The sequence below is a fragment of the Corvus kubaryi genome, unplaced genomic scaffold (genome assembly GCF_017639235.1).
Source record: "Corvus kubaryi isolate FWS band 111438036 unplaced genomic scaffold, C.kubaryi_AGA036_p1.0 split1-131, whole genome shotgun sequence".
Taxonomy (NCBI): domain Eukaryota; kingdom Metazoa; phylum Chordata; class Aves; order Passeriformes; family Corvidae; genus Corvus; species Corvus kubaryi.
This window is the reverse complement of record NW_024582073.1, coordinates 5506054-5522847: the sequence shown is the minus strand read 5'-3', so window position 1 is coordinate 5522847 and position 16794 is coordinate 5506054. Positions and strand designations below refer to the sequence as shown.

At 38.7% G+C, this 16794-nt stretch overlaps 2 protein-coding genes across 2 annotated transcripts; both read right to left on the bottom strand.

Moving 5' to 3' along the window:
* Positions 1 to 872: 872 nt before the first annotated feature.
* LRRC66 (leucine rich repeat containing 66) lies at positions 873 to 9276 on the bottom strand. Its single transcript, XM_042053114.1, is given in 6 exon segments — positions 873 to 2867; positions 2870 to 3626; positions 5020 to 5350; positions 5869 to 6038; positions 8448 to 8548; positions 8550 to 9276. Coding segments are annotated over 6 exon segments (3429 nt in total). The 5' UTR covers positions 8912 to 9276; the 3' UTR covers positions 873 to 1159.
* A 96-nt stretch (positions 9277 to 9372) lies between these two features.
* On the bottom strand, positions 9373 to 16772 carry SGCB (sarcoglycan beta). The gene is made up of 6 exons (XM_042053103.1): positions 16690 to 16772; positions 14990 to 15199; positions 13992 to 14177; positions 13688 to 13879; positions 13054 to 13185; positions 9373 to 12208 (listed from the first exon to the last, which is right to left on the bottom strand). Exons 1-6 carry the CDS (start codon positions 16711 to 16713, stop codon positions 12005 to 12007), a joined length of 948 nt encoding a protein of 315 aa, XP_041909037.1. The 5' UTR covers positions 16714 to 16772; the 3' UTR covers positions 9373 to 12004.
* Positions 16773 to 16794: the final 22 nt, after the last annotated feature.

The window sequence follows — 16794 nt, the reverse complement described above, 5'->3', positions numbered from 1 at the left end:
ATTCTCATCAATTAAACCATGGCACTGTATGCCACATCCAGTCTATTTTTAAACACGTCCGGAGATGGTGACTCCACCACATCCCTGGGCAGATGATTCCATTGCCCAATCACTCTTTCAGTGAAGAATTTTTTTCTGACATCTAACCTAAACTTCCCCTGGCGCACCTTAAGACTGTCCTCTCGTTCTGTCAGTGGGTGTGGATGTAGTGTGCCACTGGACTTGCTTGTCATGTGATGGAATTGAAATGTGTTCCTTCTGTTTGGAGTTTTTAGGAGTTGATTGGGTCTTCATGAAAAAGTTTTCCCAGAGTTGTAGCCAGTTTCCTGCATTTTCTCAGAATTGGGTCTGCTCCCCTTCAGGATGACATTTCCCTTCAAGGACTACATCAGTGGTACTGAGTCTGTTGAAAGGGCCTTGGGGTATATTTAGAGGTAATTTTACCTTACATTTTCTGTCTTTTGGCTACTGATGTTCTAAAATAGCAGTTTTGAACTGCTCTTGATTTTCCACTCTTAAGTAAAATTCTCAGGTGGGTATAGGATCCTTTGTCTTTTTTTGAACTACCCTGCCTGTGTCATCACATCTGCAAACTTTGGGTGATGTCCCATTATAGCTACATTTCTATAACTGACATTTCTGCAAGAATTGAGTTCTATTCTGTTTCTTTGAGAAATGTGGTTTTCTCTCTCTTGCCAAGTTAAAAAGTAATTTTTGAAATGTAATTGAATGCTGCTTGGGCTTCATTTATCTTTGCAAAACTGAATTCAGAGATAATCCACAAATCTGGTTCAAAAAGCAGAAGACAGTAGTATGTACTATTTCACTGTATAGGTTGAGTCCCATAAGAAAACACAGTAATAGTAATAATGTAAATTTCAGTGTTGCATTTATTTTAGACAAAGAGACACAACAGTGAGTATCTGAAGCAAATTCCAAGGGAAATGATATATTAGTATCAACTACCAATAATGAGAAAGTAAATATAATTTACAAAAAGCTTTTTTAATATTCTGGAGTAGCTTTTTATAAAGTCTATTCCTGTTTTGTTTACAAGTGCCCTTCTAAACAATAGTAATTTCACTTTGAAACAAAATAATTTTTGCACCTGCTGTAATGACATACACACTGTGGGAGCTTAGTATTACCATTTTGTGTTTCAACTATTGAAGTTTGTTCTCCTGCTTTGCAAAATATTAGCAAAACCATCAAATGCTCTTTTCTTCTTAACAAAAAACTGGTCCTGTCCTGAATTTGTCTGACTTTTTTGGCTGACATTTTCACTGGAATTTTGGAGGTGTTCTACTGCTGCTGCAGAATGGTTCTCCAGTTCTGACAAAGTAGTGTGATCCTTCGTCTTGCTGGAATCAGTGCTTTCAGAGATTGTATTTACTGTAGGCTTTTGTGGGAAGGAACATGAACTGTATGGTGTGCTTTCATCGAAGAAACCTTGTGGGATTGAGAAGGAATATGCATCCTCATCACTCTGATCCAGTTGGAAGTGATCATCTGTTGTCAAGCCTGACTTTGTTTTCCAAGAACTATGAAGCTGCAGCAGAGCTGCTGTAGGATTACAAGACTGTGTTTCTTCAGGCAGACTGCAATTGCTGGTATCCTGTAATTCTGTGTATCCATCAGAATCTTTCTCATCAGAACTTCCTTGCATTTTATCTGCACAAGCCTGCTTTCCCTGTAGTAGCCAGTCATCTTGCTGTGTAATAAACATGAAATGTTTTTCAGCTGTGTGTTCAGGCAGCAGTTGAAGAGATGATTCTTTGCTGGAATCCAGCAGTGATGTTTTTTTAACAACCTCATTCAAACCAGTATCAATGGCAGCAAAAATAAAGCCATTGTCCTCAAATGTACTCATGTTTCTTCTTAATGTACTGTCTGCTCCACCATGATTCTTTTCAGGGGAGTTCCTGGCTATGTGCTCATCTGTACTTCCCGCTGGTGCATTTTCTTTTTCTTCTGTGTGACTGAAGCTGAGGGAATGCTGTGGTTCTCTGGGAAGCAGAGACAGCTGCAGTTCAGCCTCTTCAGAAGTGTTCTCTGTGTAATATGTGGAAAAATGTTTTAACTTAAGCACTGTGTTACCAAAATCTGTATTTTGACTGTGGAGAGAATCAGAAATAGAGTTTTGTACTGTTGACTCTGCATTAGTAAAATAATCAAATGTATCTGGAACTTCTTGACTTGAAGAACTAACTGTATCTGGATCTGACATGCTTATGTGGCCACTGCATTTGTCAGTATAAGGGGATGCCGTTTCATGCATGGTGGTATCTGATCCATAATTAATAGTGGTTTCAAAATAGGCACTGTTCTCATCTGCATTTTTCCCAATCTGCTGAAGTTCGGTAGTAATGTTTGGAGACTCTGGCAGTGTTGAGAGCTTCTCAGTTCCACTGTTTGTGTCAGCTTCCTCTAGCGATGACTGACAGACTGGCAGGTTGTCACTAACATCAGCTTGTTCCAGTTCAAAGTCTGCTAAAGAGCTACAGTCACTCAATGTGAATGGAGTCCCTTCAGCTGAAGAACTGTCACCAAATATATCTGCTGAAGCATCTTTTTCATCTGAATGTATCCTTTTACAGTCATGCTCTGTAAAGGGAGAGTTTTCTGTTGTTTCATAGATGCTTAAATTCTCAGTATCTGCATCTCTTCTGGAGCTACCAGGTGAAATAAAATCTCCACCATCACTAGGTATATTTTCGTTGTCGTTTAGACCAAGTTGTTCTTCACAGCTTTGCCTTCCCTGCATAAATTTTGTAGTGTGCCTGGGTTCATTATGTGAAACAGTACCTTTTCTTTCTGGAGATCCTGGTGTAGCTTTTGTGATCTCAGACTGCAGCAGACCAGAGCAGTTGCTTACTTTGCTGTTACTTCATTGTTGTTCTGGTAATCTGTCCTTACAGAACATAGTTCATTATCATAAATACTTATACTTTCATTATTGTCAATACTAGTTTGGGTTTTTGAAAACACTGGTGTTTTCTTCATGTTGATCTCAGTATTGCTTTGTTTCTGGTACTCTGCTTCAGGATTTGGTGGATGTGTGCCACTGCTAGTGACGTTTTCGTACAAAGTAGAAGTTTCTGTAGGAAAAATGTGTGTGTTTCCTAAAGAATTCTTATCACAAAATAACACACTGTGCTGCGTGTTTGTTGGCTTGCTTGCAGAAGACTCTCTGCTCAAGGTTTCATCTGAAAAAGCTTGATTAGAGTAAGTATGTTCTGAACTTGAATTTTTATTCCTGCGCATGAGTCTCCAAAGGTTTTCCAGATAGGGTCTAGCAAAAGCACCCAGACAGAAAGCACAAACAAACGTAATGAGCACAGAGAGGGAGACAGCCAGTGCAAAATTTGGCTCTGTTTCTTTCTCTCTAAAAACAGTGTTAGTGTCCCAGGCTTTTCTAACCAAAAATGCCGAAACTCTTTCTTTCACCTGTATATTGTAAATGAGGTATTTCTCCTTTGTTGTATTAAAAAGACACAAATATAATCCTTCAGCAGTTTTCTCAGCATTGTATATCACTAAATTATTCATTTTATCCAGTGTCATATGAGGAAAACCATGATTTTTTGAAATTCTGCCCTTAGGTGTCCACCAAGAGACTCCATTACCTGAAATGAAAGAAAATACAAACTCAGTCTTTGTTAAAAGCATAGTATACTTGGTTTGCAGGGTCCAGTGATGTTTTTAAGAATATACTCTGGACTATCTCTGATAATTTTAACAGTTTATTGTAAACCCCATTTTCCTTCTATCCATCCTAAGTAATTAAACATGGTCTGAAGTCTCTTAAACCATATTATAGGCCCCTCCCCACTTCCTCCCATCTAAAAGCACAGTACATGTGGGATCTTAGTAGCAGACTTTACAAGAAAAATGGTAGTGAGGGAGGAGGTCACTGAAATCATCTAAGCGAGTTCAGGGTTGTATTAGAAACACCTGCTGATCTTCCTTGTGGAAGAGACACATCTATAGCCAGCTGCTCTGCAGCCTGGCCATGGGCACTGCATGCAGCTGTGGGTAAAACAGGACCTCTTAACTGTCACTGCTTCAACTACTGTTTTTCCTGTAGCTGCTGATCTGACTGCAGAAAAAAAGTCTGTAAATCAAGGGTCTTTGTACTGATTGAGCAATTGCTCCAAACGAGCTCGTGTGGCCCATGGCTGGTTGTTGGCTCTTAGCAGTTGATTTCAAGGTCATATTTTCAGCTTTGTCTTTGGATCAGCTTTCGTTCCCAGCTGAGTTTAGCCGCAATCCAGTGTGTTGATTTTAATCCAGATTTCTGTGATTTGTAAACAGACAAAGCAGGTGGCATTTCTGATAGTTCCTGCATATTTTCATTCGGGGATGAAGTATTCCCAGGGGAAAGTCTTACCACCTCCAAGTGCTATTAGTACATTAAACTGTTTTGCCTTACGACACATGACAAGTACACTTTCTGCTCTACGTTTGGTCTTATTTTTCCATCTGCATGGTAGGTCTTGGCTCTGTAGGTTTTGTCGCTTATACCTTCAGTGTTCTCTATTAATTGTAAATCTAAGTGAAGTGTGTGCTACGGTAGCTGTACTTTTTTAGAAGAAATAGAAATCTTTTCCCCTGCAAATAAACCTTCATTTCATTTTGCTGTAACTGAATACTGAAAACTATTGCATCCTTCTCAGTTTTCTACATGCCCCAGACGTGCCACCCCACTATGTGGTCCTTTGTTTCAGTCCAGAATGAACCAATACCTTTCCAATGCATTACTTACTGAAACTTATTTGTGTAGAATTTGACATCACCTACTCCTTTAATGTAATGAAGGCAATGAAGACTTGGGAAACCTAACTTTCAAATATTCTAAGCAGAATACTACTTTCTAATGAAATATTTTTTGCACATTAAATTGTTATTCAGTTATTTTTAAACAGCCTCTTTAGAAATACACTTTTAAACCCAGATTTATTTGATCATTCTGTATTCATTTGGATTTTAGCAGCGTTATGGAGTGCCTGATGTACATACCCCTTATGTTGTCCAAGTTACAGGTCAGCACTGATGTGTTCCCTGTTGGGACTGTAGCCCTTTTGAGCAAAACATTGTCCCTGCAGTTTAAATGGAAACTTGAAAGATACAGCAGAGGTTTCTGGGAGTTGTTGTCAGACTTGTTGTATGAAAGGCTCCATTTTTTCCTTGTGGAGTCAAAGACAAAATGAAATAAATGTTTAAAAGCATTTAGCTTGCAGTTAAAGATCCAGGCATTCTTTGACAAATACACTTCAAGTTGAAAAAAGTTCAAACTGACTAGTATCTGTGGTAGAGGGATTGTCAGAGCATTTTCACGGAGATCCACGACCTATTTGGAAATAATACAGAATTAATTTGATAAGGCTTACAATGGAATCCTTATTGCAACATCTTACAACAGTGTTTTAGTGTACAAGCACTTCTGCAGTTCTGTGAACAATACATCTGTTTAGGATTTCAATAATGCTGTTCTAAACCTTTTAATGTAGATGAAAAGTTTAAATTGTGGTATGTTTAGAATTCTCCCATTGTTGACTTAGCTCTGTGTGAATAGGAAGCTGCAGGGCTCTTGCCATGGAAGGGATGGGGGTAGAAAGGGACATGTGTGTGTTTAAGGCAGTTATGGATTGGTTTGTGGCATAGAGAAATTGTGAATTTATGGTTATATCTTGTACCATTTCAGTGTGTATGTTTTCCTATATATAAAAAGCAAATACATAAAAATACTATGTTCATCATTTGCTCTAGTTTAACTGTACGCTAGTATTATAATCATGCTGAACTGTTGGTAATTAATATCTTTAATGATTAACATAAAATATTGAAACAGTTGTATTCCTTTACAACCTGTAATTTGTTGAGATCTCTGAAGGCATCTGGATGAATTTTAGTTATCTTGTTGTTTCGCAGGTGAATGTCCTTCAGCTGTGAACAGTTTTGAAAATCCTTTGGGTCAATCTGTTGTATGGCATTGGATGACATAGAGACAGTTTGTAAAGACTGCAGGAGGCCTAGTCCTAGGGAGAAAAAAACCTATTTCACATTTCATATTCTTGTTTTCCTAATTGCATCAAGTGTCTTTATAAAATTCTTTGCAACAAAATTCCTTCCTTTCCTCTCTGTTGCAATGAGTGGCTGCAGCCTTTGTGTTATGCCTTTCCTAGTCAGGGGTTGTCCCATTCTAAAAGCTGCATAGCATCAACAGCTGGCATATTAAAACATTCACAGTCAGTGAATGTCTTAAAAACTGGCACTTTCATAAAAGCACTAACATTTCTTTGTGCTTACAAAATTATTCTGACTGTGATCTCTCTACTTTGAGCAAGCTTCTCTGGAGAACTGGAGGTAGGAAAGGAGTGTGAAAAGCGTGGAATATATTGAGTTTCCAAGATCCAAATATTTTAATTGTAAGTAAAAGATGGAGATGCAAAAGGTGATACAGTATCTCCTATTCATTGCCATAGGCAATTTCATGTGAGTTTTTCATTTGTGGAATTATTTGAACTGTATTCATAGGATGTAAAACCAAATGAAAACAAAAACGTGTTGTTGCTTCTGCCTGTCTGCTTGTGAATTATGAAGCATGACAGTATATTCTTCAGTTTATCCTAGTTACAATAACATCCACTTTACATAAGGAACACTTTTGATTGCTGGAGACGCCTCATTTTTCTGAGGTGCTGTGCAGGCAGCCCCTGAAGCTCCAACCTGCAAGTTCCAGTGGGAAGGCAGGCACCTGAACACTCAGCATTCCCACTGATGCTGAGTGTTCAACATCACAATGTCACTCTAAAGTGATTTTTAATCATACAGCATTGTTGAGAAGCTAGTAGTTCTTAAAAATTTTGCCCTTGGTGTCACCTTGTTTACCAGAAACCTCTTTTTTCAGCTAGCAGTTCTGTTTGCTGAGTAATTGATCTTTGGGTTTATTGTGAAAAGCAGAGGGAATGATTCATTCCTGCTGTAAAACTAGAGGTAGGTGATAGGAAAGGCATACAGAAGTTCTGGCAGTTCATAAATTCATCAGTGCACCTGCATGAGGAATTGTACTGTGGATACATGCCTCAATCTATGCTTGTGCCAAAAATATACGCTGGTGTGGCAGCAGTGGACAGCAGCCTTACTCCTGGGTGGGGGGCAGCTGGGAGAAGGATTTCTCTGCTATAGAACTGCAGTTTATGTTTCCTTTCCAGAACTTAAACCCCAGAATTTTAGTGAAGTATTTTGGATAAGGAAAATAAGGTTCTGAGCATGTATTTAGAATATAGGATTTAAGTATAACTTAAAAGTGTGGCGGTACCATGCACAGCAATTTGAACTTTTAACATCTAAAAATTCTCTTATACAGATGTATCTGCTATCTAAAAATGTCTCTTATAGAAGAGGATTGATCTGTCTGACCTTCTGAGGCATCCTATAATGGGCATATTTATCTATCAAAACAAATCAAATCTTCATAGATATATTTTATAATGTAAGCTTTTCTATACTGTCTATACAGAAACCTTACAGACCATTATGTGAAATGGGTGTCCTGTATGCCAGAGAATTATTCAATTAGCATAAAATGAGAAAAATGGAACTTTCATCACCCTGTGTAGGGGCAAATAAGACTATCTTTGTCTGACTTTGTGGGATAAGCAGTATTTTTGTTTGCATCACATGTCCTCCTGTATTTTCAAACTCTGATGAATCTGATGGTGGTATCAGAGATTAATAAATTCAACATGTTATATAGGATAAGGCTGCTCATCTGGCAGCTTCTGCTTCATTTAAACAGTTTGGCCACTGTGAATCATCCCTGGATAAAGGCTGAGCTGCCCAGCATAGTTCAGTGACCAGGACATCAAAAGTCTCTCGAAACCTTACAGCCCTCTCCTGTTACACCAAGGTGTCGCTGTGATTATTAAACAGCACTGAGTAAAATTGTTTGGACAGAACAAAATATATTTTCCTGTCTCTGAAATACTGAAATTGCAGCAAGTTTTATTTAAGAGTGTTGATTTCCTTTTGAAAGGTAGTATGAAATTAATGATCTGTGATTTTCTTGACTTTAAGGTTCAGGACTGGGATGTGGAGGCTGGTGTTTTTCCAAAGATCCTTATTCCCCATTTCTATTCAACAACCAAGAATACTGCTTGGGCTATTAGAGCATAAATCTGGTTATATTTGACTGCTATTAAGGCAGTATGGTTGCTAAGACTGTATAAAAAATACCTAATGATGTAAACCGAAACAACTGATTTACTTCAGCCTCTGTATTTGCAGGTGGAACTTTCCCTCACCTTAAGTATAATAAAGTATAAGTATATAAGTATATAATAAAATAAGAAAGTCACATTCTGGATTCAGGAAGATGTATGAATTACATCCAAAACCAACTTAGCCCTGGGAGTCAAGTCCTTAAAGATTTCAAAAATGCTTACCTCTTGGAACTGTATGAAGATTATTTCTTTCAACTGACAATACTTTCAAAGCAGGCAGGAGACGATCAACAACGCTGTACTTTTTAGACCCATGTGCAGGCATTACCATTGAGGTTTAGAGTTTCTAAAATGGGTAAATTTGTACAAGTAGTTAAAGTGAGTTCAGAAATCCGGTTGTTACTGAGGTTCAGGTGTTTTAGCATCCACTGTTCATTTCTTCCATCAGGGCACACAAAAGTTTTAATATTATTGTAACTCAAATCAGCTGTTACTGCTGTTTGTGATACATCATCTGGAATAGTAGATATTCTGGTAAAAGAGCAATTCAGTAGGAAGTGCCCATCCCACCGGCACTCTGAATGGTGAGGTGTAGCAGGAAGAGTCCACTGTGGCTTGGTTCCCACTGATCCAGGAAGATTTAAGTAAAGGACCACGGCTATGACATGCAAATGAAGGTTATCCATAGTATCTATGTGTAAAATGTAGAATTATGGTTAAATTCAGCATAACAAGAATAGAAAGCGAAAATAGTTTGACATTAAAAAAAATCAATACCAAATAACCACAGCATTACCAACATTCTGCCTTAAACATTCGTTTTAGAGTCTTATTTTTTAAAAAGAACATTCATAAACTGGTAACCTCCCCCCTCCCTCCATCTATCCCAAAAAACAATTAGAACCTTTTTTTCTTTTCCAGCCCTTTGGTCGAGAAACACAACTTCTCGGGAGCTTGAGATCTAACAAAAGGGAGACTTTTGAACTCTGCTTCAGGTATTGCACACAATTACACTGAGCAAAGTCCACCACATACAATCTATAACAAACAGGTGTGGAACAATTTTCATACTTCCAGTTTCCCCATCAGTAACACAACAATGTATTTTTAATGAAAAACTATATTCTTACAAATAACACTTCTGAACTGCAGCTGCATCTTAGAATTTATTGTTTCATTTCAAAACAAACATTTGAAATTCAGTTTTTCTTTCACCCATTGGAAAAACCACCACACTTACAGATGGTGAGAACTCTTTACATGCAAGTTGTTTCAGTGTACCCAGCACGGCATTTTACAGAGGCATGTAGAATGCACTTTACACACACAGACTCTTAAGTGCATCTGTGGGACTGAAATAAATAGCGTTCCACTCACTGTTTTAAATACATATAGAAAAATGTACCTTAGGCAGTTAGGAGATGAACAAGTAAATGCTCAACAGAAGGCATGCGTGGTGCCAACATTTGTCAAACTGTGTAGTATAAATATAAAATATTTTAACAATACATAGAGAGTGGCTAGCAAATTTGATAATCTATTTCATTTGGTATTTTTATGATTGGTTTTGCTACATTTTGACAAAAAAATCCACACTTCAAAAACAGTTCTCCAAATCATGATGTAAGAGTACCTTTTTGAAATCTTTCAGCTGTATATTGCACACACTATTTTACAAAGAACTCTTGATAATTATAAGAATCTAATTCTAGCATATAAGCATGTCAGTGTTAATCAGAGAAGAGCTTTAATATGTGTGTAACCTACTTGACCAGGGCAGTATCTGTCATTTTCAAGATGTGTTTCAGCTTTGAGGATACTGCTCTTTATATTTTTTAATATGTGTATGCATTTGTATACATAAAAATAAAGTGACAGATTTCCATTAGCATGAGAGTGAAAATTCTAAAAATGTTAGTTTATTTCCTCCTCTTAACTGTAACAGATACTAATTGAGGCACTGCTTAGCAGAAAAGATGGATGTTGAGCAGCAAAATGTGTGTTAAAGTGTTTAGTAACTATTAATTCTAGTAAAACTACGAGGTTCATGAAGGCAGTATGGCAACATGGTAGTACTTCCCCACAATCTTTAATGTGAGAACTCAAAAGTTTTTGCTTCATTATATTTAGCTTATTCTGATTTTGTCAGAACAGCTCCAGTGCTGTCCAGCCCCAAAACCCCAACTACTGAGCATCAAAATCTGGCTTTGCCTTTGAGCAGTGAGGAAAGTACGACTCCTCTGACCTCCCCCATGTGCTGTTATGCCTGACTTATGAATAGCCCTCCAGAAATCACTTCCACCCATACACATTCTGCATGAGGGCTTACTGCCTTCCAGTAAATTCAGAAATTGGGACCTTGGATATGAATTCCTTGTTACAGCAGGGGCTGATTTGTATTTTATGGAATCCTATGTACTTTGAGCACTGTAAAACAAGAGTAGATGATCTTCCTTCCAGTAACAAGTAACTAATTCTGAAGTTAATGTGTAAAACTTGCACAACTTTTAGATAAAGAAGTGTGTGCTTATCAAAAAACTTGTCAAAAAGCTTTTGCAAAGTCACTTTGAGGCCTCCAATATTAAGATTACTTGATGCTACTGCAAAACAAAGCTATTTTAAACTGAAGAAATACATGGGGTGGGGAAAGAAGGAATCTTATAAATAGCTGGTCTATTTTTAGCACAAAACACCTCACTGCTGCAAAAGGAGTTGCAAGGCTGTAATGGGCCCCAGTTCACCACAGTTTCACTGTTGACCAAATCTGATACACATGTATTTACCCTGATGTCCTACCATCACATTTAGAATTACAGTCCTGCAGTTTAACTTCAGAATTTAATTCTTAGGTTCTCAGTAATGCATCAGTACTGACATTTATGGGGAAGGACAAATCTGACCTCAGACACTGCTACAGCTTTAGATTATTAGCTATTGAGTAATGGACTCAGACACTGTTCACATTAGAACACCCAGGAAAACACTATTTTTGGATAGTGAGCAAGCTATAAGCACATCTTTGTACTTCTAATGTACTTCTAATATAAACATGTTTATAAGTACATAAATTAAGCAACTGCAGAATGCATTAACTGCATAGATAGAATGGAGCTCAAGCAACATTTCAGTAACTGCAAAACTACTTCAAAATTCAAGTTACATTTCCATACTCAATATTACTTCCCAAATATTATTTATGATAGCATAATTTTTTAACAACATGAAAATATATGGCAGAAACAATGTGATACTTTAACGTGATCTGCCATTACCCCTCTCCATACGCATCTGGTAAACCACCTAAGTTTAGGGGAAATCAATGTATCAACAAGGAAGAGGACAGAAGTCTGCCACTTCAGCCATCCTAGGAAAATCAATTTCCAACAAAAAATTGACATTCCTCTTGAAGAACTTCAGATTGCAGCTGTGTTCTCAGCAGTCCTCAAGGTCTTGGGACAAAGGAAAAAATCCTCCTCTAGAGACAACTGAAGGCAGTAGAGTTGTTGCCAGGATCACGTTCTTTACACGTATTCTACTGATCCCAATTCAAGAAGGTACTTCAGTATGCATGTACACTGAAAGCTTACTGAGTCAGTGCCATTATTGCACCTAACAGGATGATGATCTAATACTGCTGACCATAACAGCCTTTCCTTAAAAACACGACGTAAGAAATGTTAGTATAAACTGCTGTAAAAAAAGAAACTCTTGAAGGCATGCAATTACTTCATACAAATATATGTAAACACAAACGAGACCTGTCCCAGCAGTGGTTTGTTTTAGTGTGTGGCTCCACACGGGTTGACAGAAGTCTGACAGCCCATGTTATGCCCTGTCACCTGAACCTTGAACAGTGTCCCATCTGCACACATGCAGAGCTTGAAGCGCAGCCAGTTGCCATTATTGAACTGTTCCCCGTAAGAAGAACTGGGCAGTCGTGATGGGCTCACCATCACAGTTCCATTCAGGATAATGCTGTTCTCCTATTAAGGAGAAAAAAAAAAGTACAACTTCTAATGTAAATAAGGCAGATTGTTTTTGAGAATGACAACTTGGTTTAATGGATAAATAACATCTCTAGGATGGCTATAGAATCAACATAATAAAAAAGGTATGTTTAAAGAAGTTTAATTTTTAAATGAAAATTACAGCAATGCTTATGGATTTCTTGACTATAGTGAGCCATGTACTTTGTCATTCCAGTGGTGGATCGATATTGAGGAAGACAGCAGTAGGGTGACTTTTCACTTTACAGACTTATTAGCAAATGCAGTAAATGTAAAAATATAGACATGACACAGGAAACAAGTGTTTGAATTCATACATGAAATTCATTCACACTTGGAAGTGCATATACTTTTATTTTTATCCTTCTTTTCCATTGTTCTGTATATACTGCCATCTTAATCTCCAAAAATCTTAAAGGAATGCTAGTGACTGTTACAGCAGCAGCACAGAAGGTAGTGCTCCTAACTATATGCTCTGCTCTTCTGGCAAAGGTTACTGACCCTGGTAAATCTTCCAGAGGAGAAGATTAATTCCCTTTGGTATTCATTTCAGTGCAGAGGTCAATAGCTTAGCTTTAACTGCATAGTAGGTTTTTTGTGTTTTAACAGTAGTAAATCAATGTTACCTGAAAACTACTCAACCACTAATTAACAGCGAAGTAATAAACCACCTATTTAAATCTTACTAAATATACAGACTAAACTTTTATGCATGACTAATATGTATAAAATTTGAAACTATATAAGGCTACATCAGTTTACTATCAGCTTAAATTTGAAACTGAGCTGTTAAAAAAATGCTTTGATTTGAAATACTTAACTGCTTTAAGTTCCATGTTTCCACCCATTCGAAACTCAATTGTCTTGCCTGTGATGAAAACACCTTCATTTCCACGGACAATGGCACGGCCATCGACCTTTATGTTGAGATCACTCGTTGCATTGCTGGTAATCTAAGAACACAACCAAAAAAAGTGTATTACAGATCAGTGAAAATGTGCCACTTCTGTTTGTCTGAGTAACTTTAATTACCTTAAAAGTAGTACTAAGCAATTTAATAAAAAACTTGAATGTACTTCTTGCCCTTCTGCCATTAGCTTCTGCATATTTGTTATTTTCCACGTTCACATTTCAAAACAGGATTACTAAATTTTCGAAGGTATGTAAAATTAGTTTTGCAATAAAAATAACAATTCATATGACAATATGGATACACAGGTAACACTTGTAGCAAATACAGGGTTCCTGTTAGGACAGATTATGTAAACTTACCCCTCTGTTTTCACTTAATCTGTTCCTCCTATGTATTTGTAGTTGTGGGTGTTTTTTCTTCAACAGGATTGCTCGGTGCTTCCAAAGGCACACTCAGCCTTCTATAAAACCACTAACTCTACTGTTACACAAACAAACAATGGGCTGTATTATTATTACTTACAAAAAATAAGAGAGACATACCCTCTCTGTAGAGGCCTTTTGTACATTCAAGATTTTAACTCCATTTGGCAGATGAAACTCATGAGTTTCATAGTCGGTGCTGAACAAAGTATTTTGTGTTCGTGGGTCAACAAATTCCATACCAATATCGCTGGTAATAGAAGTTTTGTCTTTTTCCACGCTAAGCTTGGTTGTTCCTTGCTGAAATACAATCTTCAGAAACAAAGTCATGAACTTAATGATGTTTCAAATGTAACATTTATTAGCAATGTGAGTGTAATTCTCTAGTGTTGCTCACCAGCTTTCAGTTCATGGTATAACTTACAGGTTGATTATTCCCAGTGATCACCAAGTCTTCATTCCGCCTCCCTCCTACAGTGCTTTTATATAAGGGATGTATAACACCCATGTCAGACACTTGCTTAAACCGCAGCAAGCCACTCTCATGGAATTCCATACTGTCACAACCATTGGGACCAATTCTTATCACTGCCCAGATAACCAGGGTAATCTGAAAGAGAAACACATTTTCAAAGATTAGGTTGATTGTTTGGATCTTCCTACCACAATTATTGTATTAATTAGATGTTTTATTTGAACAATTATTATGCTAGTGTTTAAGTGAGCTTTAAGTGTGAGTTTACTTTAGTCTGTTCCTACTGAAAACTTCATAACACATTTAATTATGAAAGGCATTTAAAATTATTTTTAGGCTTATTTGAAACAGTAACTAAAATGATTTATATATATATAAAATATTAAATCACATCCATAATTACATCTTTTTTCTGTTTAAGGATAAGCATTGACTAAACAAGTTTCCTGATGAACAGTTCAGCTTGGTACATACTAAACAATGTTAACAAACAAGAATGCACCCTCACAGATGGATGTGCAATTATGAAAAATAATTATTTCTTCTCATTGACCATCAATAAAGCTTTGAAGTGCAGTGGCTGGTTAATTCTGAATGTTCACATACAGCTCTGTTATGTAAGATATTCCTGCCATATATCCTGAACACATTTGTACAAATAATACTTCTCATGGGGTGGCATTTTGTAGGTTCCTAATTCTTTCTTGCATGAACAGCAGGTTCCTTGTTGGAACCATGATAACTGAAATAACCATGCCTGAACTTACACCCTTCTTCCATCTAATCTTGCTCAGACTACAAAAGAACTAAAAGGAAAGAAGAAAAATGAGAATCTCCTTCAGTACAGTTTAAGTCCTCAGCGGCACTGGAAAAGTTTTATTTTTTTTATTTAATTGTCAAAATGAAATATGACCTTATGTTGCTTACACTATAGCTATTATACTCACAATCAGATTGATGACAGCCAAAATAAAAAGAACAACAATCACACATATGGCCAAGTTGCCTTTCCTGCCACGTAACCCTGTCTTATGGAGGCGGTCTTCGTCAATTGGAATGTATCCTGCTTTGAAGTTACTGTTGTGCTCCTTATTAACGTTCCTGCGTTCCACAGCCTTCTCTCGCATAGACTTCTTCACTGGGCCGTTAGAACTTTGCTGTAACACAAAGCATGGGCTAGCTTTAAAACACATGTAAATTACCCACAACGACACACACATATGAATGCAAAAAATGCAAATTTGAAGTGACTAGTGGAATATATTGGATATTATGTTCAGTATTAGATTTCAGTCTGGCACCCTGTAGTCAGAATATACACTTAGAACCACAGCAACCTCTGCTAACACAATGACTAAATTTAAAATCCAGATAGTTTCAGACAATATATGACTTTATATCTCATTTTTATCACGGCAGATAGGAATTATTAATTTCATTGTTATAGTTAAAAAACGAAAACAAACCAGCTACAAAGAACTTCATCAAGTTTGTAACTCTCAGGGATGATAAAGGACATAATCCTGCAGGTCATCTGCCAATACACAGGATTTTAGTTCCCTCCATGCTCGTGTGTGATAGACTCTCAGTGACTATTCAAAAAGTGTGGTGGATACAGTTTTTAAATTAGTTTGATAGCACAGGGTTTGCATTTCACTCTTGTTGCTTGCATGCAGCACTGAGAAAGGTAACTGTGAGGCTTCAAACCTGGCATGGGGAACTTGGCCAGCGTAGCTTTCATGTAATAATCTGAAGTTACGAGATTGTAAGGGATATCCTGTCAAAGTAAGAAATTAATAGAGGAAACTCTTGTACATATTCATAGTGATAATAAACTTCTAATGTATTTTCGTAGCTGTCCAAAATTTTGTTCCACTTCCCTTGAATGGAACAGTTTGTTATTTAGGGATTCACATCTTCAAAGAAGGAGCTTGATCTTTTGGATGGAATTAAGTTTGTTCACTTGAAATGAATCCTAAAGCTACACCTTAAGTAACTGCACGTGCACGTCTCTACACTGATGTAGCAACACCGTGTTTTCCTCTGCTGCTGAAGAACTAGCAAGAGATGGTGTTGAGAAAGGACCTGGCCGAGTTTATGGAGGGTTCGCTCCCTCGGAGATGTTCCGGTCCCACTGTGACCCTGCAGAACCCACACGAACTGCGGGGCCCCGCAGGCACGCACCGCCGCCTCCCGCCCCCTGGTCAGTGCCAAGCGCCTCGTTACGCGCGCTAGCGGCATCCCTGCAATGCTCAAATGCCAGGCGCCTCACTGCCAGGGCAGAAAGTATTTCTGTCTGTCACACCCCCACGCTTGCGGGCAGGACGGCGCCGCTCCGAGCCGCCCCGCCCGGACAGCAGGCTCGGGCCGCCTCTCCCCGGCACGGCCAGGCCCGTCCTGCCCGAACACCCCCGGGCACGGGGCGGGAAGCGCCGCCCGAGCGCCGTTTTCCCCCTCCCCGGCCGGAGGGCTTCGGCACCACGCCAGCCTCGCCCACCGCGGCGAAAATGGCACCCCCGCCCGAGCGCCCCCTCCGGGAGCAGCAACCCCCGGGCGGACTAGCCGCTCCCCACGACCCCGCTCCCCCCGGGGCCCGGCGGGGACGGCGCCGCCGCCTTTCCGTGTCCGTGTCCCGGCGCGGACGAACCTGCTCGGGGGCGGCCGCCGCCATCTTCCCCCGCCGCCGCCGCAGCTGCGCAGGGGCCGCGGGCGCCCCCTGGTGCCGCTCCTCCCTGCGGCCCGCGCCCACCGG

Bases quoted from the DNA above. Each gene is read 5' to 3' on its own strand.
- SGCB (XM_042053103.1), bottom strand. From the start codon at position 16,713: ATGGCGGCGGCCGCCCCCGAGCAG. The intron at 14,178-14,989 runs GTGAGTATAATA...TTTCTCTTTCAG, and splicing joins TGGCTGTCATCAATCTGATT to ATTACCCTGGTTATCTGGGC. The intron at 13,880-13,991 runs GTAAGTTATACC...TTGTTTCTGAAG, and splicing joins TCACTGGGAATAATCAACCT to ATTGTATTTCAGCAAGGAAC.